The sequence below is a fragment of the Palaemon carinicauda genome, chromosome 24, assembly GCF_036898095.1.
Source record: "Palaemon carinicauda isolate YSFRI2023 chromosome 24, ASM3689809v2, whole genome shotgun sequence".
Classification (NCBI taxonomy): Eukaryota; Metazoa; Arthropoda; class Malacostraca; order Decapoda; family Palaemonidae; genus Palaemon; species Palaemon carinicauda.
In genome coordinates, this window is record NC_090748.1 from 85940845 (window position 1) to 85968285 (window position 27441).

The 27441-nt window shown below is 45.0% G+C and overlaps 1 protein-coding gene across 1 annotated transcript in view; it reads left to right on the top strand.

The window, feature by feature from the left end:
* Positions 1-27441, top strand: part of LOC137618464 (transcription initiation factor TFIID subunit 11-like) — a 96988-nt gene that overhangs the window by 8356 nt on the left and 61191 nt on the right. Inside the window, exon 3 of the mRNA XM_068348626.1 lies at positions 17763-17840. Coding sequence (XP_068204727.1) covers positions 17763-17840 — 78 coding nt within the window. The remainder of the gene's footprint in view (positions 1-17762; positions 17841-27441) is intronic.

The following is a 27441-nucleotide window of genomic DNA, read 5'->3' on the forward strand; positions in this document are numbered from 1 at the left end:
AGGCGCTTGAGTGAGTGGGGCACCTGCTAACACCCCCCCTCCCCACTAACTAGCGGATGGGTGGTTAACCTTCATTAAAAGTCTAATGGCTCGTCTGTCAGTTTCTCCGAAGGTAATATCCTTGATAAATAGTTATAGGTTTGTATTGTTAGGAAAAATGCAAATTACTTCTAAATTTGTCATTTTTTGGTTGCGTTGAAATAAAGTACACTTATTATTAACTAAACTGCAACTATATTTGGAAAAGCAGGCTGCTATAACTCCAAGGGCTCTAACTGGGAAAAATCCAGTTGCCCAGTGAGAAAAGGAAATAAATAAACTATATGTGGGAAGTGATGAATAAAGAATATGAAATATCATAAGATCAGTTACAATGTTAAAAGAGATTTATGTAAACTATGAAGATATAATCATGTCAGACTGATCAACATTAAAACATTGCCTGCATTGTATATAAACTAATCATGTCACATTGTTCAACATAGAAAAATTTGCCGCAAGTTTTAACTTCTGAAGTTCCAACGATTCCACAATCTGATCACAGCTGGTATAAAACTTCAAAAATACTGTGTGATATTGCATCATATGATGGAGAAGGCAAGACTTGAAACTAACTGCATACCTATTACTATGTACAGGATGGTATAGTCTGGAAAGATATAAATGCAAATGATGGTCAGTTATGAAAAGTCTATGCAACATGCATAAAGAACTAACTGAATGATGGTGCCAGATAGTAATATCAAGATTAGGAATAAGAAATTAATTCACTGCAAGTTTTTGTCCAACAAATTAAGAAGAGATTCTGCGGCTGAAGGAAGACCAGATAGGAGAACAATACGCAAAACAAGGTAGAATGAAAAAATTAAAATATTTCCAGACAACCTTCACCGCCCACTACTTGCGGAAGTATATCCATAAGTCCTCGGCCACATTCCTGTTGTGACTGTTGATAGCTGCTTAACAGGTGTAACAAGCCTCACTCCTTCATGGGGCAAGAAGCATCTTGTCTTAGCAGTCGCGACATAAGTCCAATAATGAAAGGTAAGAATGGCTGGCCCTTGTCCTCTCTTCTTCCCCTCCCTTGGAATTTAGGAGTCGGACTGTTATGGAGCTGGAACGGATGATCGATACAGGTAAGCTACTCAACAGAGTACATTTTCTTTACTTTTATTTGTATTGAAGTACATTTTCTTTACTTTTATTTGTATTGAAGTATTTCCCCCCATCATTCTGTATGAGGGGAAGGATGGATGGAATGTATACAAACCCATTTCTCTTATAATGCCTATACATTCGGATACTCATATCCGGATGAAAATAGATTCTTCCTAAACTGTCTACTAATCACTAATGAAGTCATAGCCTAACACCTGTGATATTTCTATGCTCAGGTAGTTAGGATGTTGACAGGCGTCATGACTTTCGCTCCTTTTATAGGACCAAAGTATATTAACAGTTTCCAGGTCAGTAGAACCAGCCAATCGAGTTGTAGGGACTTCTGCCCTCCCAAGGATAAGTCTCCTATTGAAGGGCAAAGGTTTGTATGGTATTATTTATAGGAAAAAAACGCAAATTTAAATGAATTTTTTATTTTTCCTAACCATACAAACCTGAGACTTTTAACTTACACTATCCACCTCAACCACCCCCTCAATTCCTACGTCAAAGATCAAAGTGAAGGTAGCACTACCCGTCGGGTGGGCAAGGTTTACCCGCCATTTAACAGCCATCTGTTTACCTCGGTAAAAGCTAACGGTCGTCCCAGCTTTGCTGAAGTCTATACTCCTGCTAAAGGTGTGTTCTATAGTTAGGAAAAATACAAATTGATTAAAAAATTTGTGATATCTATGTTGACTTACATTTCCAGTTTATGTAATTGAGTATGCTGTACTGTATTTGGTCTAATATAACTCAATGTTCTTGTGTGTTTTCAGTAAAGATGCATTCACTATTATATGATTGTGAATGTACCTTATCATAAGAGTCAGAAAACCATGGAGTTATTAGAGACCAAGTACAGAATAGATACTCAATAATATAATGAGGGAAAGTAATTTGAGACTAAGACTGTCATATAAGGGAATTTTTAAGTCTGTGTAATAGTGGGTTCTAGTCTTTTCCTTTTGGTGTTATATAACTGAGAATTCCATAATGTATGTGGTATTACGTAAGTATGAAATCTATTAATTTTGTCTTTTATCCATTGTGTGTGATTTATTTTAGTGCTTAGGAGACATGGTAGTAATTGTTTTATAAGGGACATGTATTATATGAATTATGTATTTTTAAATATAAAACTTACCCGCTGGTTATATAATGGCCAAGTCCCTGGACGCCTCGGCAGGAAATTCAAAATCTCTTGCGCACCTAACGCAGATATGCCAGGTGTACCCCAGCGCCCTCGCGGTACCACAGGTAGAACTATACCCAACCAATTCAGATTTTCCCTGCTGGCATAGCTGTCGGTTGTTTTGGAAATTCTTTCTCGCTTTTTACTCTGTTTGGACGTTATTTGGTGATTTATTAACGTTTTTTGCGTTTAAGCTTTCGCCTTTTTTCTTTTATTTGAATGTGATCACGTATTTATATCTTGAAAGGTAAGTTTAAAAGGTTTATCAACCTATTTTAAACCTCACGAAAGCATAGGACGAAAGGTAAACTTCTCGTCCATTGATGACGTCACAGCCTTATGTCGTAGGCTATAAGTCCGTCTTGCTTTTACAAAGAATTATAAGTGAATACTTTCGTTTGAAATATTAAGTTATAAATTTAATTAAAGGATTATTAATCTAAGAAAATTTTATCCTTTCAATAGTTTTCTTAAGGTAATCTTCAATCTGTTTGCTAAGATTAACTAGCGTTCAGTTGTTACGCAGTTATCAGTATTGTTACAATATTACGATATTTCGTAGAGATTTTTATGAATAGTACATTCTTCTTACTTCTCAAGTTTTTTAGTTGTACTATATAAAAGGAACTTTTTATTTTGAGATTAATTGTTCCTGTCAGTATTTTTCCGTAGTCAGAAATTAAAGGAAGTTAATTTTCACTTAATGTTTATACGAATCGATGTACTGCACGATTCTATTTATCGTTGTTTCCGTAGTGGAATACTAAGATCGTTTTTATATTAAGTGTAAATGTTCCAAATAATACGAGTGATGATTCATCTCTTATTGGAATTCCTTAATTTTAAATATTAAACTTAGCCGGTTAATATACAGTATATATAGCTTACGTCTCCGACGGTCGACAGATTCCAAAAACTCGCGAGCGATCGCCATGATAGCTGCCGGGTGTGCCCACCAGCGCCGACTATCGGCCAGATACCGCATATACTTCTCCAGGAGTTCAGTTCTTCTCTGTCTACTGATTGGTGAAGTACTTGTTCATGGTTTTATGGCTTTCGCCGTGTTGGATTATTCTCAAGCAATACGATCTTCAAAATAAATTTTTTTGAAAGGAGAGAAAAATTTTTTTACCCTTGCTTTTTTAATCTCTCTGGATTTTCCATAGAGAAAAGATGGCCGACCCTTCCCTCAGTGTATGGAAGTGTGTTAAAGGCTTTTAGTAATTATTTTATCACTTTATAAATTATTGTTGATATATATAGATTTACCTCTATATATTTTATATCTCACCCGCCTTTATTAGGCCTCTTCGATTCTCTTTCCATTTATACTAAACACCGAGATAAATTTTATATTTTTGTTTATTATTATTATTATTATTATTATTATTATTACTATCCAAGCTACAACCCTAATTGGAAAAGCAAGATGCTATAAGCTCAGGGGCTCCAATAGGGAAAAATAGCCCAGTGAGGAAAGGAAATAAGGAAATAAATAACTGAAGAGAACAAATTAACAATAAATCATTCTAAAAAAAGTAATGTCAAAAGAGATATATCATATATAAACTATTAACAACGTCAACAACAAATATGTCATATATAAACTATAAAAAGACTCATGTCCGCCTGGTCAACAAAAAAGCATTTGCTCCAACTTTGAACTTTTGAAGTTCTACTGATTCAACAACCCGATTAGGAAGATCATTCCACAACTTGGTAACAGCTGGAATAAAACTTCTAGAGTACTGCGTAGTATTGAGTCTTATGATGGAGAAGGCCTGGCTATTAGAACTAACTGCCTGCCTAGTATTACGAACAGGATAGAATTGTCCAGGGAGATCTGAATGTAAAGGATGGTCAGAGTTATGAAAAATCTTATGCAGCATGCATAATGAACTAATTGATCGACGGTGCCAGAGATTAATATCTAGATCAGGAATAAGAAATTTAATAGACCGTAAGTTTCTGTCCAACAAATTAAGATGAGAATCAGCAGCTGAAGACCAGACAGGAGAACAATACTCAAAACAAGGTAGAATAAAAGAATTAAAACACTTCTTCAGAATAGATTGATCACCGAATATCTTAAAAGACTTTCTCAATAAGCCAATTTTTTGTGCAATTGAAGAAGACACAGACCTTATATGTTTCTCAAAAGTAAATTTGCTGTCAAGAATCACGCCTAAAATTTTGAAAGAGTCATACAAATTTAAAGAAACATTATCAATACTGAGATCCGGATGTTGAGGAGCCACCGTCCTTGACCTACTTACAATCATACTTTGAGTTTTGTTAGGATTCAACTTCATACCCCATAATTTGCACCATGCACTAATTTTAGCTAAATCTCTATTAAGGGATTCACCAACCCCAGATCTACATTCAGGGGATGGAATTGATGCAAAGAGAGTAGCATCATCTGCATATGCAACAAGCTTATTTTCTAGGCCAAACCACATGTCATGTGTATATAGTATGAAAAGTAATGGGCCAAGAACACTACCCTGTGGAACACCGGATATCACATTCCTATACTCACTATGGTGCCCATCAACAACAACTCTTTGAGATCTACTACTTAAAAAATCAATAATAATGCTAAGAAACGACCCACCCACTCCCAACTGTTTCAGTTTGAAAACAAGGGCCTCATGATTAACACGGTCAAAGGCAGCACTAAAATCAAGGCCAATCATACGAACTTCCCGACCACAATCAAGGGATTTCTGTACTGCATTGGAGATTGTAAGAAGGGCATCACATGCTCCAAGGCCTTTCCGAAAACCAAATTGCAAACTAGGGAATAGATGATTACCTTCAGCAAACCTATTAAGACGTTTTGCCAGAAGACGTTCAAAAACTTTAGATAATATGGGAGTTATGGAAATTGGGCGGTAATCAGTGGGACTTGAGCTACCACAAACACATTTACATAGAGGAGTAACATTACCAATTCTCCAACAAGTGCTAAAAGCTCCTCTTCTTGCTAACTTGCGTAAAATAACAGATAACTTTGGAGCTAAGAAATCTGCTGTCTTTATAAAAAACAAAGGAAAAATACCATTAGGGTCTACACCTCCATAAGCATCAAGGTCCATCAACAGAGCTTTAATCTCACGAGATCGAAAAGCTAAACTAGTTAGTTTAGCCTCAGGAAAACAGGAATGAGGAAGTTCAAGTTTTTCATTACTCTGTTTACTGTCAAAAACATCAGCCAAAAGGGTTGCCTTTTCCTTTGGACAGTGAGTGACTGAGCCATCTGGTTTAAGTAAAGGAGGAACTGTTGCATCTACACCAAAGAGTGCAGATTTAAGGGTAGACCACCATTTATGTTCCTGAGTTGTACCAGAGAGGGTTTCTTTTATGATTAAATTGTACTCCTTTTCAGTTGAGGCATAAACTCTCTGAGCAAAAGCTCGAAGCTGAGTATAGTTGTTCCAGGTCAAATCTGATCTGTTACCCTTCCAAAGGTGATAGGCCTCCTGCTTCTCCAAATAAGCAAATCTACAATCATCATTGAACCACGGTTTGTCCTTCATTCGGTACCTTAGCACACGAGAAGGGATACGCCTATCAATTATGTTGACTAGATTCTCATTCAAAGGGACAACAGGATCTACACTATTATATAATTGTGACCAATTCAAGCACAAAAGATCATGCAAAATCCCATTCCAGTCTGCTTGGGATTTCATATAAATTTTACAAGAATATGATATATCAGGGACAGGCTGCTCAGTCTTCACTAATAATGAAATCAAGGCATGATCAGAAGTCCCGACTGGAGAACCAACCTTACTAGTTATAACGCCAGGGGAGTCAGTGTATACGAGGTCCAAGCAATTACCAGACCTGTGAGTAGCTTCATTTATGATTTGCTCACAGCCTGATTCCGAGGCAAAGTCTAAAGCTCTTAAGCCATGGCGATCGGTAGGAGAGATAGAACTCAACCACTCCCTATGGTGAGCATTAAAATCACCAACAAAGACAAACGAAGCCTTTCTATCATCTTCTTGTATCTTAGCCATAATGGTAAGAAGACAATCGAAGATAGAATCATCCATGTCTGGATTCCGGTAGATTGAACACAAATAAAAGTTGTTATGCCTGCCACAAACTTTTATTACCTGAATCTCATGACATCCACATTGATAGCAGGACTTATGAGAAGCAGGGTACTCGGTCCTAATATACACCGCCATTCCCCTGGCCCTAGGAATGGAATCACGTTTCAGCATTATTGGCTTCTTAAAACCAGTTATAAGGAGCTCAGATGAGTGCCTCATATTAGAAACCAAAGTTTCTGAGCACAAAAGAATATCATACTGTCTGGACGCAACTGTAAGGTCTCGGATATTTGCATGAAGACCACGAATATTGCAATACAGAAGACGACATTGACGAAATCTAGGACGTACTGGTCCTGGATTTCGCTCAATGTCTCCAGACAGCATAAGAATTAATAGAAATAAAAAAGAGACATCATACTTAAAAACTAGATTAACAAGAATTAAAACAAAAACAACATGTACAGAATAATAATAAAAGTGATTGATGATATCCATAGACTATAGTAAAAAGTCGGAAAAACTGGTCAACATGGAGTAGCCGATACACCATGCAAGGCTAAATACCCTCCAGGATAGCCACTTCAACTGAAGGGAGGACAGTAAGGATGGTTTTGAGAAGAAAAAATCAGAAAAAGGAAAAGACAACCTCTTGATAAACCACCAGGCATCCATGGCCCTTCTATTAAGCCTGCCCAACACACCATTTCAAAAAAACAAGAGGAAGAAAAAAAAATAAGATAGAATAGTGTGCCCGAGTGTACCCTCAAGCAAGAGAACTCTAACCCAAGACAGTGGAAGACCATGGTACAGAGGCTATGGCACTACCCAAGACTAGAGGACAATGGTTTAATTTTGGAGTGTCCTTCTCCTAGAAGAGCTGCTTACCATAGCTAAAGAGTCTCTTCTACCCTTACCAAGAGGAAAGTACACTGAACAAATTGCAATGCAGTAATTAACCCCTTGGTGAAGAAGTGTTAAGTATCTCATTGTTGTCAGATGTATGAGGAAAGACGAGAATATGTAAAGAATAGGCCAGACTATTCCGTGTAAGTGTAGGCAAAGAAAAAATAAGCCGTGACTAGAGAGAGGGGTCCAATGCAATACTGTCTGGCCAGTCAAAGGATCCAAAACCTCTCTAGTGGTAGTATCTCAACGGGTGGCTGGTGCCCTGGCCTATTCTTTGTAGGCGGTACTGACTTGGAAAACAAAGTTAAACAACGTTAAGCCCATTCAACTTTTATATTTGTTTAGATTGATGAGATGAATATTTTTAGAAAATATTTTAAGAAATTTATTCTTTGAATAGTCTTCGTGCTGTTTTCAAAGATGAACTAACGTTTGGTTTATTTATGCTACGCAGTTTGCACTCTATCGTTACGATAGAGAAAGAGAGAATCACGGTTTCACTTTGCAGAAAGAGTTAATCGATTTTGACGTTGTGTTCATTCTTCTTACAAACTGAAGTTTTTAAAATACTAATTTAAAGGAACATGTTAATTTTCAATTTCTTAGTACTTTTAGTATTTTTTTAGTCAAATAACCTTTTATTGACGAAGAGTGAGTGAGCCATTCTCTTGTGAGTGACAAGAGAGAGAGAGAGAGAGAGAACAATCCAAATCTTTATTCTCGTCCCAAGTCTCTGTACAAGGAGTTTGGGAGTGAGTAACGTTGTTCTTCTCGATTCAGATATTTACTCTCGTCCCAAGTCTCTGGTCAGAGAGAGAGAGAGAGAGAGAGAGAGAGAGAGAGAGAGGATAAAACGTTCTAGTTTTTTTCTCATCCCAAGGCACTGTACGGTGAGAGATTGAAAACGTAGTCCTTAGCGTTCTAGTTTTTTAGTCTCCTCCCAAGTCACTGATCTTTTTAACTTTATATATTTCTGTTTTATTCTCTATATATGTATATGTTTATTAATTTTTGCATGTGTGATTCATTTTGTACTAATGAGCTTACATTATACGACATATTTCGCAATTCTAACCTTTTGATTTAAGGGAGAATTGCGTGCTTCAGGTAGAAATCAGCTTTATTCATGTCTAATGTGAAATTATTAAAAAATGCGAGTGTCAGTGAAGAAAGTGCGAAAAACATGTTCAGTGTTGCGGAGGGTTCGTTTGTTCGTGCTTATCGCTTGCCTAGTCCGAGACCTCTTTCAGGCTCCCCTACCCCAGGGAGAAGGAATGTCGTAGGACCTAAGGGAGTGAGAGGTGTAAACCAACGAACAGACGTTCCCTCAAAGGTATCAGTCGTTGCTCTTCAAGCACGTCCTTACCATAAGACAGGAGAGACGAAGTTCTCCTCGTCTTCTGATGATTCGTCTCTTAAAAAACCTTGGCGTAAGGTTTTGAGACCGTTGAAACGTAAATTAGTTCCTTCAGAACAAGATCAACGTCCTAGCTGTAGTCATCATGAGAGTCCCGTTCATAGCGATGACGTTCGTGTACAGACGTTTCCGACGTCACGATCTATTCCGAGTGCGGTTGATCCGAAGTTAAGTGTTTTGCAAGATATGCTGTTAAAGCTTTCTTCTTTAATGAAAGCTTACGATCCTGTTCCTGTGCGAAAGGATCCTTTGCTTGTTGTACGTCACGGTTCTGGAATACGTGATTCAGGTCTTCAACCTTCTAAACGAGATTTGTTACGTCACGCTGACGTTATCCCTAGTGTCAGCTTTGCTGTTAAACAAGATGCGGAGCATAAATCTTGATGTAACTTTGATCGACAGTCAGTTAAGTCGAGTCATAACTTTGATCAGCAGTCACTGCAGTTCCGCCGAGACTTTGAACGTCAGCCACCGCAGTCACAACGTGACGTTGAGCTGCAGACACCGCAGACACGACGTGACATTGAGCGGCAGACACCGTAGACACGACGTGACGTCGAGCGTCAGTCACCAAAGTCACGATATAGCATCGAACAGCAGTCACCGCTGTTACTACGTGACGTTTGAACGTCAGTCACTTCAGTCACGACGTGTAGTAGAATAACATTCTCTGCAGTCACAACGTGACATCGACCCTCCAACTTTAACTTCTGTTCATATACAAGTTGATGTAGCCTGTCAGGCTTTTCCTTCACGTCATTCTGAATATAAATCTCCTTCTTGCAAGACTTTAGATTTATCAGATGATGTGCCTTCTGAAGAAGAAGTTGATGACCCCCTTTCAACTAATGTACCTTTGGGGATTCATTCAGAAGAGGAGGAACCTAGGGTTGTCCAACAATCCCTTGTTTAAAAAAAAAAAAAAAAAATTATGAATTTATTTAGGGAAATTTTGTCCTACAGTACTCATTTTGTAACGGCTGCTCCACGTTCTCCGCCGTCTGAGTTTACTCTTGGCATGACTTTCTTCGACTCCTACATATACGAAGTCAGTTCTCTCTCGTTCTTCCAAGAGAGCCATGCGCTTACTGGGAGACTGGTTGGAATCCAGGAGAAGTTTAGGAAAGTCTGCTTTTGCTTTTCCTCCTTCTAAATTAGCTTCTCGCTCGGGCGTCTGGTGTGACACAGGAGAAGTTCTCGGCTTGGAAGTACCTGCCTCTGCCCAGGGAGACTTCTTAAGCCTAGTGGACTCTCCTCGTCGTCTAGCCGTGAGACGCTCCAAGATTTTATGGTCTTCTTCAGAGTTAGACCATCTCCTGAAAGGAGTTTTTCGAGCGTTTGAAGTATTTATTTTTTTGGATTGGTCCCTGGGAGCCTTAAGTAAGAAGGTCTCTCCAGCGGACAATGTTTTGCTGTACAAATTATGTCATGCATGAACTAGGCCATAAGGGATGGCTCCAATGAACTGGCAGCCACGTTCACTGCAGGAGTACTTAAGATGTAAGTGCACTCAATGTGTTCATTGTCAAGACAAAGTTCACGATGAAGACTACCAAATCTGTCTTGGCAGCAGTAAGGGAAGGCGACTGGATGGTCTCTCTCGACCTTCAGGATGCATACTTCCACATCCCGATTCATCCAAACTATCAACAATATCTGAGGTTTGTGGACGGGAAAGTAGTGTACCAATTTCGAGCACTGTGCTTCGGCCTCAGTCCTCCTCCTCTTGTTTTTACAAGGCTCATGCAAAATGTAGCAAGCTTTCTACATTTTTCAGGGATCAGAGCCTCCCTTTATTTTGACAACTGGCTAATCATGGCGTCGTCATTAAATCGCTGTCTGGAGAACCTCAAATGGATATTACTGTAGACCTAACCAAGGAGCTAGGTCTCATAGTGAACGTAGAGAAGTCGTAACTTACTCCATCCCAGACTATTCTTTATTTGGGGATGGAGATACAGTGTCGAATTTTTCGGGCCTTTTCGTCTCCCACAAGAATGGAACAAGCTCTGTTAAAAGTCCGTCACTTGCAAGAGAAAAACAGTTGCTCTGTAAGAGTTTGAACGAGCCTCGTGGGAACTCTTTCATCGCTGGAGCAGTTTATCTCTCTGGGGAGACTCAACCTTTGCCGTCTCCAATTTCACCTAAACTATTGGAACAAGGAGAAGGGCTTAGAGAGTATCTTTATCCCAATCTCCAACTCAGTCAAGACATGTCTGACTTGGTGGGACAGCAACGTCAGACTTCGAGAAGGTCTTTCTCTTGCGATCAAGAACCCAAACCATGTGTTGTATTCAGATGCATCGGATTTGGGTTGGGGAGCGCCACTGGACAGTCTGGAATGCTCGGGTCTGTGGTCCACGGATCAGAAGAAACTCCATTTAAGGCAAGAAACATCTCTCTTTTGACGAGATTCATGCAAGGAGAAATGAATGTCTTAGCGGACTGCCTCAGCAGAAGAGGACAAGTCATCTCCATGGAGTGAACGTTGCACAAGACTGTGTGCGAGAAGCTATGGATGACATGGGGTCAACCCACCATAGATCTTTTTGCGACTTCACTAACAAAGAGGCTCCCAACTTACTGCTCTCCAGTTCCACATCCAGAGGCAGCCCACATAGAGGCTTTCCTGCTGGACTGGTCTCACCTAGACATCTATGCCTTCCCACCATTCAAGATCCTAGACAAGGTTCTTCAGAAGTTCGCTTCTCACGAAGGGACCAGGTTGACGTTGGTTGCTCCCCTCTTGCCGTCGAGAGAATGGTTCACAGAGGTTCTTCTATGGCCGGTGGACATTCCAAGAAGTTTACTGTTACGAATGGATCTCCTGCGTCAGCCTCTTGTAAAACGATTTCATCAAAGTCTCCTCGCGCTTCGTCTAACTGCCTTCATTCTATCGAAAGACTCTCTAGAGCTCGAGGGTTTTCGAAGGAGGCAGCTAGAGCGATCGCAAGAGCTAGAAGGTCCTCTACCATTAGGATCTACCAATCCAAATGGGAGGTATTTAGAGACTGGTGCAAGTCCTCCTCTATTTCCTCTTCCAATACCACTGTAGCACAGATTGCAGACTTTCTACTTTATCTTAGAAATGATCGCATCCTTTCTGCCTCAACTATTAAAGGCTACAGAAGCATTTTAGCTTCAGTTTTTAGACATAGAAATTTAGATCTGTCTGATAATAAAGATCTTCTAGACCTTCTCAAGTCTTTTGAGACTTCCAAGGAGCGTCATATTTCTACTCCTGTTTGGAACTTGGACGTGGTCCTTTAGTTCCTTATGTCTGAAAGGTTTGAGCCGTTGAATTCAACATCACTCAAAGATCTTACACTCAAAACTCTCTTTTTAGTGAGCATGGCTCCGTAAAGAGTTAGTGAAGTATATGCCTTCAGCATAAACATCGGCTTCTGCTCTAATAAAGCAGTATGCTCGCTTCAACTTGGTTTTTTAGCCAAAAGAGAACGGACATCTCGTCCATGGCCTAAGTCGTTTGAACTTCCCAGTCTATCTGAAATTGTTGGGAACGAAATTGAAAGAGTCTTGTGCCCTGTAAGAGCTCTTAAATTTTATTTAAATAGAACCAAAACGCTGCGAGGCATTTCAGAGGCTTTATGGTGTTCGGTTAAAAAAGACCACCTTGCCGATGTCGAAAAATGCGTTTTCATATTTTATTAGACTTTTAATTAGAGAGGCTCACTCTCATTTAAGTGATAATGAAGTTAGAGCGGTGGCAACTTCAGTAGCGTTCAAACAAAATAGATCCCTTAGAAGCATTATGGACGCAACCTTTTGGAGGAGTAAATCTGTGTTCGCTTCACATTACAGTGATCCCTCGCTACTTCGCGGTTCGACCATCGCGGATCACCACTTCGCGGATTTTTTTCATAACGCATGTATTTCGCGGATTTTCCGGAAATTTTGAAAATACCGATGGTGCGAGATTGGAGAAAGTAAGGAAAATTGAATCATGATTGATTTTCAATATAAATGAAACTTTGAGGAGCAACAAAGATATCATTTGTTAGAGAGATAGAGAGAGGTAAGGAATGGGAGGTAGTGAAAAGTAGCCCACAGAGAGAGAGAGAGAGAGAGAGAGAGAGAGAGAGAGAGAGAGAGAGAGAGAGAGAGAGGAGAGAGAGAGAGAGAGAGAGAGAGAGAGAGAGAGAGAGTATGTGTGTGTGTTGTTTTAAATGTAATAAACAAAAAAATTTGATTGGTTATAACACATTGGTGCTTATGTAATATCAACTGTATAGACGGTTTGAATAAGTTAAGAAATGGTATAAACGATACTTTGTTAGTGTATTCGTACGCTCTCAAGAGGCGCAGCTAGACATCAGCTGATCTGATCACAGCCAAAAGTAAAACAAAAAGAAGCTGTTGTAATCGAATGCCGTGTTTTTGTTTTGTGAGAATTTCATCGCCCCGACTAACAACAACATACTGTACTGAACTTTACAGTATTATACAGACTACTGTAATATGATAAAGTAAAATATTTGTAATAACCTATTTTATATGAAATGGGGCTATTTTTTTTGTTTAAAATTTACATTCACGTACGTAAAACAACTCTCTCTCTCTCTCTCTCTCTCTCTCTCTCTCTCTCTCTCTCTCTCTCTCTCTCTCTCTCTCTCTCTCGTAAATTGTTTTCCTGCTTTGCTACGTATGTATGATTTTATATAGATACGGTAAATAATATTTGTAATAACTTATTTTCTAAAAGCTTTTACTGTAATATCATTATTTATCACTTTCATCATGCACGTTAAATGCCTTCATTTGTTTATTACGATCAAAGATGGAGCGTACTTTATGACGCCGCCCATAAAGAAAAACATTTCATTTGGAAGTCCTAAGAAAAATTAAGTAAAACATTGGTAATAACAAAATCAACATACTGTATAATCAATATAATCGATGCAAAAACTAACCTATACACAGATGTGTACACTAAATGCGTTTGTTTCTTCATTATGATCAGAGATAAACGTAAACAAAACATTGGTTGCCATTTTTTATCGTGCTTTTTGGCGTGTTTAGGAAACGCATGATATAAAATCGCCTTTAATATTTGTGCCTGTTTTAGTTTACTGTACTGTAGTACATGTAAATTAAAGGGTACATTAAAGGGTAGTTTGTTAACAGTACTACGTACAAGGGAAGGTTTTAAAAGTCTGAATATACATGTTAGATAAATACGTAAATATGGTGTCACTACTTCGCGGATTTTCACCTATTGCGGTCGGGTCTGGAACCTATCTACCGCGATAAACGAGGGCTCACTGTATTTAAAAAATATCCAGACTCTTTATGAGGACTGCTACATGTTGGGACCATTCGTAGCAGCGAGTGCAGTAGTGGGTGAAGGTTCTACCACTACATTCCCTTAATCCCAATATGCTTTTTCTTCTCTTGAAACTTTTAATTTTTTGGGTTGTAAGTGGAGACTAAGAAGTCTTCCGCAATCTTTTGATTTGGCGGGTGGTCAAACTTGTTTCTTGAGAGCGCCCAGATCAAGGGTATTGATGAGGTCCTGTTATAGGGGTGTTCACCCTGATTATAACAGCTCCTAGAAGTCTTTCAGCATCCTGAGAGGATCGCTGGGCTTCGTAAGGATAGCGGACTAATGAGTCAGAGTACTGTATTCATCAGAGTCAGCTTCCTTATCAGGTATCTATACTTAAGTTTGTTTTTTGAATATTTGTCAAAAACTCTTGAGCATATACGCCTTTATTGTTTTAATACTGGTCTCTACCCTCCACCATGGGTGTGAATCAGCTATATATATATTCACCAGCTAAGTTTAATATTTAAAAATTATATTTTCAATTTAAAATAAATTTTTGAATATACTTACCCGGTGAATATATATAATTAAAGGCCCTCCCTTCCTCCCCGATAGAGACCCTACGGACTGAGAAGAACTGAACTCCTGGAGAAGTATATGCGGTATCTGGCCGATAGTCGGCGCTGGTGGGCACACCCGGCAGCCATCATGGTGATCGCTCGCGAGTTTTTGGAATCTGTCGACCGTCGGAGACGTAAGCTATATATATATTCACTGGGTAAGTATATTCAAAAATTTATTTTAAATTGAAAATATCATTTTAAGGGTTTATTTTATTTTATAAATGTTATACCTACTAAGGTAATATTTAATATTTGATATTTAATATTTTGTTACATTTATATGGGATTCGGTACTTTTGTATTCCCATTCAGACAATTGTCCAGTAACAGAATTATCAGTCTCTCCCTACGGAGTTTGTTTCCTTTGAGAGAGTGTATTCTTTGGTTTTCAGGTAATTATGAAACTATCTTTGTGCCAAAGAGTAAAGTGCAAATTTTTTAGTGATAAATTGTGCAGTGAATTTTATTTAGTGGAGAGTGCTTCTATTCGGACCTGTCGTTATCCTAGCCTTAGACCTCTGTCGAATCCCGGACCCAGGGGAGAAGTTAAGTCAAACGGCGAAAGGAATTGAGAGGGTAACCAGGCGTTACAGTCTTTTAAGACCCGAACTGAAGTCCTCTCGAGCATTTTCTGTCGATCACCAGAACGCTCACCCTCGCGATAGATAAAGCGAGGTATTAGTGTTTTCAAAGGCGCTAAGCTGAAAACAAGATTAGATTCGTTCTGCGTGTGTTACGTTTCATGCGGCGCAGACGCAGTGCCGCCACCGCCACCTGATGGGTGTCGTCTCTCGACAGTGGCAAGCGCTATGGTTTGACGCAGTTAATGCTGAATACGTTTCGCCTAAGGTTGATCCTTGATCTTTGTAGTTAGGCATGAAACAGCATCTATCTTCGTTTATGCAGTCTTTTCAGCCTGCCGTTAACAGTGCGGTTGGATGTCTCGATTCCGGTCTTTGACACGGTCGCACAGGCGTCGTGTCTTTAACGGTGAGGTCTTGTTGTCGCACAGGCGGCCTACCAACCGCAATGTTCAATGGTGGGGGAAAGTGGATACTTTACTTCGATTACCTGCTCAACGCAAACCTACTGCTCATAGCACCTAGTATCAGTCTATACAGACGGGCCGACGTTTGCCAGGCAGCAGAGCCGGCGTAGCGCTACGTCATCGGAACGGTGCGGCAACGGAAACGAACGTCGACGGAATGGAGCGAAGCGCCACGTCAGTGTGGACGCTTCAGCGTCAGTGTCGACGCTTTCAGTGTCAGTATGGACACTTCAACGTCAGTATGGATGCTTCAGCGCCAGTGTGGACGCTTCAGCGGCTGTGTGGACGCTTCAGCGATAGTGTGGACGCTTCAGCGATAGTGTGGACGCTTCAGCATCTGTGTGGACGCTTCAGCGTCCGGGTGGACGCTTCGCTACCTATGACAATAGACTTTGATGTCTACCTGACCATGAACGTCTAGTGTTAAGTTATTGTTGCTCCAGGCGCTATATTAAGAAATAAATCTTAACTAGAAAGATTTTATATTCTCGGACCAAGGCCGGCTCTAACTCTTGGTTGTGAGAACTAGAATTAAAACCTCTAAGTATTGAGGTCTGAATTCAGAATCATAAGGAGTGGATTCCTAAGAATTAAGACTTCTCTTCCTAGGATAGAGATTGTAAAAGGAAGGGAATAACTTTCAGAAACTCATGAGAATTTTTCTAAAAGAGTTTCCCTCATATTTTTTACCTGCTGTTCCTCGTTCCGTCTTCAGAGTTTTCGCTAGTTGAGTTGATGGTGTCTCTAGTTATTTTATTTTATTATTATTACAAGCCAGCTACAACCCTAGTTTGGAAAGCAAGATGCTTTAACCCAAAGGCCTCCTTTAGGGAACGTTGGCCTAGTAAATTAATGGTAAAATAAATTAATAAATTAACATTAAATCATTCTCAGGAAAATAACGAACCTTACTATAGAGATTGATACAGCGCTTGCAGCAGCAACAACAGAAAGGGCATTAAGGCCTTTTATGAGAATAGAACGTAAAAGTATATCTCCCACCACGGGCAGATCTTTTATGATTTAAGGTATTATGCTTTTAAACCGCTCTTGTTAGTGACTCGTAAACATAGCGCTGTGCTCTGGAGGAGGTGTTTTTTCGTGTTCACCTTGCCCCTAGTCCTATATCTCTTCCTTACGTTCCAACCCTTGGGAGAAGGAAGGTCGGTAGGCTGAGGTTCTTCGCGGACGTTGTGCATTAAACGTCTGTTCCGCTGAGCGATATTGTTGATGCAGTCTAAGACGTTCTTTCTCCACTTTGGAATGACGAAGTTGGAATGTCTTGAAGCGATCAGTTCGTCATCGCTATGGTATCATGGATCTTGTAACTGTTTTCTGCATATTAGAATGCAGTTCCCTGACGAGAATGACTGTCTACGTTTTCCCTGTCTTCCAGACTAGGAAATTACCCGTCATGTATACACGCGAACAGAATTTTCCTTCGCAGCAAACGTGTTTGATGCTTAAACAGGAAGCAATCGGGTGTGTTTTTTCTTCCGCGATAGAAGCGGAAGTCAGACAAGTCACATACAATCCTAGCTCTTCCTCTGGATTCTGACACACTTTCAGGGAGGAAAGGCTTTTCCCCTCATCGAAGGTTGCAAAACCTAGACTTGGTAGTCACCAATCTATTTGTCCTAGACCTTTCAGGAGTCATATGTTTTCTTATCCTGCAGTATCTAACGTTCACCGGAAGTTTTTTCTTTTCGGAAGAAGGCGACGTGTCAGCACCAGAATCGTGTAATAAAATAAATTTTTGAATATACTTACCCGCTGGTTATATAAGTTTTAGACCCACCCTCCTCCCCTCTAGAGACCATGGGGCATGGAAAATCTGAATTGGTTGGGTATAGTTCTACCTGTGGTACCACGAGGGCGCTGGGGTACACCTGGCATATCTGCGCTAGGTGCGCAAGAGATTTTGAATTTCCTGCCTAGGCGTCCAGGGACTTGGCCATTATATAACCAGCGGATAAGTATATTCAAAAATTTATTTTTATTATGAAAATATAATTTTTCTTAGTTGTGATTATTGTCTTCTTTTTAACACCAAAGGTACAACACCAAATTCAGGACGAGATAGCACAACCCCAGGGAGGGACAACTCAGCATCAGGACTCGATAGCAAACCAGGTTTTTTTTTTTTTTTTCATTATTTTAGATCATTATCCTTTGCTAGGGTGCAACTTTATTACCTTATAAAAAATGCTACTCAAATGCAGTTTGACCTTCTTCACTAAGAAATTGGCTGTTGGAGGAAAGATGATGTGTTTGGTCAGGCAAAAAAGGACCTCTGAACATGGCTGAGCAGAAGATATGGTGTACCCACACTTTAGTTGCCATAAATTACCTTGGCACTGATGGATGTGGCTCCATTTGAAGGGATACTAGGTATCCTGGTAACTACTGGCCCTACAGCAACTCTGTATCATAGAATACCCCTCACCCATATTATCTATGTATTTAGGGCTTTAGTTATCCAGGCCTTTGGATTATTCATTCAATAGATAGGGAACATACCCTTATTTTTATTTTTCATGGCCCGTGGATTTTTTGCCTTATAAATAAGGTCTGGCTTCATTGTAAAGCCTGCAGTATTACCACACATGATAAGTGTGACTCAGTCCTTGTGGGCCTTGTAGCCTGGTCTGTACACTTCATCCTTGAAGAGGAATGTACGTGATGCCATTCTCTTCCAAAAAAGACCTGTCTCGTCCATGTTGAAAACTTGTTCGGGGAGGTACTGACCATCCTTGATCAATTTTGGAAATTCAGCCTCCACGTAACGATTGGCAGCATCGGTGTCGGCGGAGGCAGCCTCTCCATACAAAGGCATGCTTTTGAGGCAGTATCACTTTTGTAACTTGTCGAACCAGGCTTTGCTGGATGTAAAGCCTCGTCCTTGAGGCAGCGAATCACTCGTCGCAGTGCTAGTACGCTGTGGTTCGTCAGCATCATCTTCATCGGCTTCTTCTTCTTTGCCGTCGTCATTGGGCGAGGTTTGATCAAAGAGAGACTTGGTGTTTGTCCTGATCATAGTATCCAAACTCACGTCTTTTTTTTTTTTCCTACAATCTGCAATAAGATGGCTCCAATCCCGTTATCCGATGCATCCACTTGGATAAGGAATTTTTCGTTGAAATCTGGTGCTTGAGGTATCGGTTTCTAAGTTAATATGGCCTTCTTTAGATTTTTCCTTTTGCCTGATACCTTCGTAACTTAGGTCCGGTCACTGCTTTTCTCCAAAATCCGGAATGTTTCTTGGAACTCATTGGCGAGGAATCTCATTAACGTGGAGTAGACCAACACCTGATGTCCTACCTCAAACTGTCTGTTCGTACTCTTCATGCCAAACCTTTTCATCTATCCTTGACTCGTTTTCATGCCTTCTAAGGAATATTTCCTTAACTCGCCGATCCTGTTCCTCAAATCCTTGACATTTTCTCCTTCCGTTTCTTGTTGATCTTTCCCTTTTCCTGCCAACATTTTCTTTGTTCCTTCGCTGAAGGATTCTCGTATTTTCATCGGGTGTAAGGGAGTTTCCTTGATGCACTCGCTATGCTTTCCAGCCATCTGACATAGGTGACATGCACGAAAAAACTGGCTCACGTCCTTATGCATGTTAGGCCAGAAAAAAGTGTTTCTTAACCTTCTCCGTCGTCTTCCTTATTCCTATGTGTCCCGTCTTGTGCGCTACGATGATCACCTATCTTCTCAAAGGTGCAGTAACCAATATCTGATGAAATATCCCCCATTCGCCATTCTCAGGGATATTGGTGGGTCCATGCTTCCTCATAAGGATTCCATTCTCAAGATAATAACAGGTCGGAGACTGCTGTGCCTCCGTCTCATCCACCACACGGTACATTAACTGTTAACGTTGCATCCTTCCATTGCAATCCTATCAGCCCTTTCCTACTCATTTGTATTACTGTACTTCTAACACTGAGGTTTGTTAACGTTGCATCCTTCCGTTGCAGTCCTATTAGCCTTTTCCTACTCACTTGTCCTACTTCTAACACTGAGTTGTTCCGTAACTGAAATACAAACCACGCTATTTACATGGGGTAATTACTTCGGCGTAGCTGAACGACGAGCCATAAAAGTTTTAACGAGGGTTTCCTACCCCGCTGCTAGTAAGCGGGGGGTTAAGGAGGGGTAGCTTGCTACCCCTCCCCCCTCACACACACCGGTGAATACTTCCCTTTACTCTTGGCTCGGAGAGACGGCAGACCTGTCTGCGCTCTCCTCGTCTTTGACTGCCATAATTTTGTTTGCTTTCTCTTTTCAGTGTGTGTGTGAAGTTGGCCTCTATTTATCATCATGCGTACGTGCCCTGGACTATCTGGCTACCCTTGTGGTACCTTTATGTCGGCCTTGGACACGGATCCTCACTCCTTATGCCCGCAGTGTAGGGGCCAACGGTGTGATAGGTCTAACGTGTGTATTGAGTGTAGGGAGTGGTCTACCTCCCAGTGGGAGATGTTTGCCCGGCGACGTAAGAAGAAGGCTAAAAGGGATCGTTCTCCTTCGGAGGTTTCTCGGAAGAGAGAAAATCCCAAGACTTCTTCTTCCGCCGCCTTTTCCTCCTCCGAAGCTCCCACTCGAGCGGCCTCTTCCGAGAGGCCGGCGAGTGGTAGCGTAGACCGTAATGCTGTTAACCGATCCCGGGGTGAGGGAGAGGTAGTTGCCTCCCATAGCGAGGCAGCTGCCCCTCTCCCCCCGGAGAAGGAATTTGTATCTAATAGTGATCTTTTTCAGCTTTGGGCTTCCTTGGGGCTACAGGGTTTCCCCTCCAAGGAAGCTCTGTTTGACATGATCAAACTGGGTGCGGCCGTCGAACAATCGCCAACTTCAGCGGAGATAGATCCTCTGTCTGTCGTTGACGTTGTTGTGACGGAAACATCCCGTGGGTCTGGCCAAACGCCTGTTCCTGTGGCTGAGGTAGCTGAAGGCTCTGACTCCCCCTCTGAACATCCTTCGAGGGAGGAGCTTAGTCCCACAGTCTCTCCTGCCGGTGATTCTCCCTCTCGGGGGAGTTCACTAACAGAGACTCCACTTCGGAGGCCCATCGATGGTCAGCCTGCTGATCCCACGGCCCCTCGTGGGCGTATAAGGCAGAAGGCTCGTCCTCCCCTTCGCCGTAGAGGCCTTCCTTCCCCCTTCAAAGGGGTTAAGAGGCGCCTCTTCGGCTCGTCGTCACCACATTCCTCCGCGGAGGAGACGACTCGCCGTTCCCCTGTCTTGCCAGCTACCAACCTAGACCTCTCCAGGGATCGTTCGCGATCCCCTTCGGAGGATGGTCGTCCTTCGGGACATTGTGACCTGTCGCCCAGACCATCTACCTCTAAAGCTCCTGATGCGCTTGACGCACCACCTGATACTGCCATTGCGCAGTCCCCGGGCCCTTCGGGGCTGCAGGGGCTTGAGCGCAAAACTGCGCCTCTTGCCTGAGCGCCCGCTTGGCGATGTTGCTGCTGTTCCTGTCTTAGCGCCTCGGCGCTCACCCTCAGGCGTTCGCGCCTCCGTTCCTGTTACGCGCCAGGGTCCCCCTGCACGCCCACGCCCTTCGGCGCCCCGTCGCCCTCCAGCAGTTCCTGAGGTAGCGCACACGCGCCCACCTGAGCATACGCGCCCAGTTCCTGATATGGCGCTCCAGCGCTCACCTGCGCATACGCGCCCCGTTCCTGACACTGCGCATACGCGTCCACCTGTGCCCACGCGCCCTCCAGCGCCTCGGCGCCCCCCAGTTCCTGTTTCATCGCGCGCTGTCCAGGAGGCACCTGAGTTGGCGCACAGGCGTTCACAGGTTCCTGCTGACTCGTCGCGCGCATTGGGGGAAAAGCGTGACGCGCCCACGCGCGGTTGCAGTTCCAGCGCCCACGCGCTCACCAACGCGCCCGCGCGTTGCTTTGGACTCATCGCGCCCACCTTGGGAGACGCGCGATACGCGCCCTTGCGCTCACCAATGCAACCACGCGTCGCTACATCTCAGCGTGTCGCCCAAGAGGCTCCCAAGTTAGTGCACGGGTGCTCACGGCCACCTCTGGGCTCTCCCTCTAGACCACGCGAGCTTGCACCTGATGCAATCGCGCACGACGCTCCGGTAACGCGCCCTGTTCCTGCTACATGCCTCATTCCTGTATTTAGGACAACTAAGGTTGCCCTTCAACAAGCACCTGAGCGCCCTCATCCAGCGGCGCGCCCCGCGCGGCCGCCGCAACGCACTCCAGTGCGACCGCATCCTGATGCGCTCCCATGATCGCCGGCGTGACCAGCGCGCCCACAGGCGAGTATGCCGGTCTTATCCAACCAGCGCCGACCATCTCGCCCCCAGGTCGCTCGCGACCCTGCTCCAGCGCTAACGCGGCCTCAGCCGGTTCTTCCGGACACGCGCTCCCGTTATCTTGCGCACTTCGGGGCCGCACTAGGTCACTGCGCGCCCGTGCGTTCGGCCTCCTCCTGCTCCAGCTCCTGATTGCCACACGCCTACGCCATCGCCTACGCGCTCTCGCGAACATGTTCCCGCTCCAGCGGCTGCGCGCCCACGCGCCCGCGCGCCCGCTCGCCCACGCGCCCACGCGCCCGCGCTGTCGCCAGCGCGCCATCGCTCCTGAGTACCCACCTGCGCGCCATCGCGCCCTTGCGCCCGGCCCCGCCCATGCGAGTTTCTAGTATCGCGCCATCCATTCACGCGCGACCCTGATCAGGGCCCGTTTTAAAAGCCCCAGCACGAGCGCCGACAGGCGGACTCTTCTTCGTCGCGTTCCCCTCCCCGCAAGCGCAGACCAACGCGCTCGCCAGAGGAGGGGCGCTCCCCGGACAGGTCTAGGAGTTCTTCTTTTTCAGCCCCGCAGGCGAACCCTCGTTTGTCGACTTCTCCTAGGGATCCCTCGATCCCCTTCCCTCCAGAGGGGGTGTCCGACAGTGCGACTGTCAGACAGTAGCCCTGGTTCGGCACCCTAGTCAGAGCCCTTGTGCAGGCGATTAAGCCTGCCCTCTCTGATTCGGGTCACGAACCAGCGGCAGCTTCCTCCCCCTGGAAGAGGAAGAGAGGAGTCTTTCCCGTGGAACTTCCTCCGAGGCCTATTCTGTCTCCGCGCAGATCCTTTCACAAGGATCCTCCTCCCCCTCAGACCTTCTCGCCCTCCCCTGCGGAGGAGGATTACCCCTCCTCAGGAGAGTCGGATGAGCCGGAACACTCCCCCATCGCACCAATGGGGGAGGTTCCTCTTCTTCCCGAGAGGTCTTCTCGTCCAGAGGTGGAGAAGGACCTGCCCCCTTCGCTTCTCGAGCCCTGTATCCCGCCCAGGAGGGAGCCTAAGGACTCTTAAGACGATTCCCAAATTGTCAGTGAGGATCAGGCAGGAATCGTCTAGAGCCGCCGAGGATGTCCACGTGTCCCCCCAGGAAGAGCCACTGGGGACGGGAGACTTCGCTGCAAGTCCTTCGGGAGGAGAGCACCAAGAGTCAGAACACGCATTCTGGCAAGTCCTGACCCTCATGAGGAACCTTAACGGGATCCCAGATCCTGAGGTCCCACCTCGTGAAGGGAAGGACACGGTCCCGGACCGCGTCTACGGCACTCAGAAACCCTCTAGGGCCAGTGCAGCTTTGCCCTGGTCTCAAGGGATGAAGAGTGCCAGGGTCAAGGTCGAGGGCCAGCTCTCTGAGCTTGCCTCCTCCAGCAGATCGAGTGCCGGTAATAAGCTCCTCCCTCCTCCTCGAGTCCATCAGAGGAGGTACTTCGAGATCCTCGAAGAGTCTTCTCTGAGTCTTCCCTTTACACCGCGTGTCCTTCTCAGCCACTGAGATCCTGAGCCAGGAGAAGGTCACCAAGTGCACCATGCAGGCGACTTCGTGGCTCGACATCTGGCTGGGGTCTCTGGGCATCCTGGTGCGGTCCGAGGACCTCTCCAAAGAAAGCACCAGGAAGGCGCTGGAAACCTTTCTTCTCTCGGGCACACGGACCATTGAGTTTCTGGCCCACCAAGTCTCGAGCTTGTGGGCCAACACGATCCTCAAGCGTCGGGATGCTGTGACCGAGAGGTTCCATCATAAGGTACCCAGTGCGGAGTCTAGCAGGCTCAGACACTCTTCCGTTCTCGGTAAGAGCCTGTTTGAGCCTAAGGACGTGGAGCTCACTTCCGAGAGGTGGAGGAAATCCAACCTGGATTCCCTCATCCACAGTGCCCTGACATCGAGGCCCTACAAGCCTCCAGCAGTCCAGCAGCCCCGTCCCGCTAAGGACACAAAGAAGACGACCACCTCAGCGAAGCCCAAGGTGTCTAAGCCCTTTCCTGCCAAGGGCAGAAGGGGCAAGAAGTCCTCCAGGGGAGGCAAAAACCCTAGAGGTACCAGCCGAGGCCGGAAACGCTAGGGTTGGCAATCCCCCTGCATGTCCACCAGTGGGGGGATGCCTTCAGAGTTGCGTGACAAGGTGGCAGCAACTTGGGGCGGATGCCTGGACGATCTCCGTGATCTCTCTAGGTTATCGCGTCCCGTTCACAGCCTCTCTACCTCCCCTGACAGCGAACCCAGTGTTGTTGAGTTCTTTTGCCATGGGATCGGCAAAAGGGCAGGCCCTCCGGGCCGAAGTCCAGACCATGTTGAAGAAGGACGCTCTCCAGGAGGTTGTAGATGGGTCCCTAGGCTTCTACAGTCGACTCTTTCTTGTGAGAAAGGCATCTGGAGGCTGGAGACCAGTCATCGACCTCTCGACCCTGAACGGGTTTGTCAAGCAGACTCCGTTCAGCATGGAGACGGCAGACACGGTCAGACTTGCGGTGAGACCACTAGACTTCATGTGAACACTGGACCTGAAGGACGCGTACTTCCAGGTCCCAATCCATCCGTCTTCAAGGAAGTAGCTATGATTCAGCCTAGACAACAAGATCTATAAGTTCAAGGTGCTGTGTTTCGGTCTCCACAGCCCCTCAGGTGTTCACCAGAGTATTCACCCTCATCTCTTCATGGGCCCAAAGGATCGGCATCCGTCTCCTTTGTAATCTGGACGACTGGCTGATCCTAGCGGACTCGGAGGTAACCATTCTTCGCCACCGAGACAAACTCCTCGAAGTTTGCCAGGATCTATGGATCGTGGTAAATCTCGAGAAGTCCTCCCTGCAGCCCTCTCAGAAACTGGTATATCTAGGCATGGTCATAGACACCAATCTCCACAAAGCCTTCCCATTAGACGAAAGGATAGCAAGGCTGAGGAAGGTCGCGAGACCTTTCCTCAATAGAGAAGAACTCCCAGCTCAATCGGGGCTTCGTGTCCTCGGCCACCTCTCCTCCCTGACCCGTCTCGTTCCCAACGGTCGCCTCAGGATGAGATCCCTCCAGTGGCGACTCAAGTCCCGGTGGAGTCAAGGCCACGACTCCCCGGACACTTTGATCCCTATGGGTCCTGCGGAACGGACGGATCTCCGGTGGTGGGTGGCAGATGAGAATCTACGAAAGGGAGTGGATCTTCTCGTCCCTCCCCCAGATTTGATGCTGTTCTCAGACACATCAAACAAAGGGTGGGGGGCCCACGTTCTGAGCCACAGGACCTCAGGCCTGTGGTTAGAATCAGAAAAGTACCTTCACATAAACCTGCTAGAAATGAAGGCCGTGTTCCTGGTACTTCAGAAGTTCCACCAAGTCCTGGCGGGCCACTCTGTGGTGGTGATGAGCGACAACACCACGGTAGTAGCTTATATCAACAAGCAGGGAGGTACCTTTTCAGAACAGCTATCCCATCTTGCAGTAGAGATCCTGAGATGGTCCGAAGTCCACTCGATTTCACTAGCGGCTCGTTTCATTCCAGGCAAGAGGAATGTGCTCGCCGACAGTCTGAGCAGGGCGACGCAGATAGTGAGTACCGAGTGGTCTTTGGATCCTCAGATAGCCAACAAAGTTCTGACTTTGTGGGGTTCCCCGACGGTGGATCTGTTCACTACGGCGCTGAATTTCAAGCTCCCGCTGTACTGCTCCCCAGTCCCGGACCCCAAGGCTCTCTGGCAGGATGCCTTCCAGCAACGGTGGGACAACGTCGATGTGTACGCCTTTCTCCAGGAGGTTGTAGATGGGTCCCCAGGTTTCTACAGTCGACTCTTTCTTGTGAGAAAGGCGTCTGGAGGCTGGAGACCAGTCATCGACCTCTCGACCCTGAACAGGTTTGTCAAGCAAACTCCGCTCACCATGGAGATGGCAGACACGGTCAGACTTGCAGTGAGACCACGAGACTTCATGTGCACACTGGACCTGAAGGACGCGTACTTCCAGATCCCAATCCATCCGTCTTCAAGGAAGTACCTAAGATTTTTCCTAGACAACAAGATTTACCAGTTCAAGGTGCTGTGTTTCTGTCTCTCCACAGCTCCTCAGGTGTTCACCAGAGTTTTCACCCTCATCTCTTCATGGGCCCACAGGATTGGCATCCGTTTCCTTCGTTATCTGGACGACTGGCTGATCCTAGCAGACTCGGAGGCAACCCTTCTTCGCCACCCAGACAGACTCCTCGAAGTTTGCCAGGATCTAGGGATCGTGGTAAATCTCGAGAAGTCCTCTCTGCAGCCCTCTCAGAGACTGGTATATCTAGGCATGGTCATAGACACCAATCTCCACAAAGCCTTCCCATCAGACGAAAGGATACCAAGGCTGAGGAAGGTTGCAAAACCTTTCCTCAATCGAGAGGAACTCCCAGCCCAATCGTGGCTTCGTGTCCTCGGCCACCTCTCCTCCCTGACCCGTCTCGTTCCCAACAGCCGCCTGAGGATGAGATCTCTCCAGTGGCGACTCAAGTCTCGGTGGAGTCAAGGACTCGACTCCCCGGACATCCTGATCCCCATGGGATCAGCGGAACGAAAGGACCTCAGTTGGTGGGTGGCAGACGAGAACCTACGAAAGGGAGTGGATCTTCTCGTCCCTCCCCCAGATTTGATGCTGTTCTCAGACGCATCAAACAAAGGGTGGGGGGCCCACGTTCTGAGCCACAGGACCTCAGGCCTGTGGTTAGAATCAGAAAAGTACCTTCACATAAACCTGCTAGAAATGAAGGCCGTATACCTGGCACTTCAGAAGTTCCACCAAGTCCTAGCGGGCCACTCTGTGGTGGTGATGAGCGACAACACCACGTTCGTGGCTTATATCAACAAGCAGGGAGGTACCTTTTCGGAACAGCTATCCCATCTTGCAGTAGAGATCCTGAGATGGTCCAAAGTCCACTCGATTTCACTAGCGGCTCGCTTCATTCCAGGCAAAAGGAATGTGCTCGCCGACAGTCTGAGCAGAGCGTCGCAGATAGTGAGTACCGAGTGGTCTTTGGATCCTCAAATAGCCAACAAAGTCCTGACTTTGTGGGGTTCCCCGACAGTGGACCTGTTCGCTACAGCGCTGAACACCAAGCTCCCGCTGTACTGCTCCCCAGTCCCGGACCCCAAGGCTCTCTGGCAAGATGCCTTCCAACAACGGTGGGACAACGCCGATGTGTACGCCTTTCCCCCGTTCTGTCTGATGAGGAGGGTACTCAACAAGACCAGAACATCAGTCAATCTCTCAATGACCTTGATAGCTCTGCTATGGCATCATGCAGAGTGGTTCCTGGACCTTCTGCAACTCCTCACGGAGATCCCGAGGGAGCTCCCTCCACGTCGCGAGCTACTCAAACTACCACACTCCAACACCTACCACAAAGCCGTAGCTTCGCTTCGGCTTCACGCCTGGAGACTATCCAGTATCTCCTCACAGA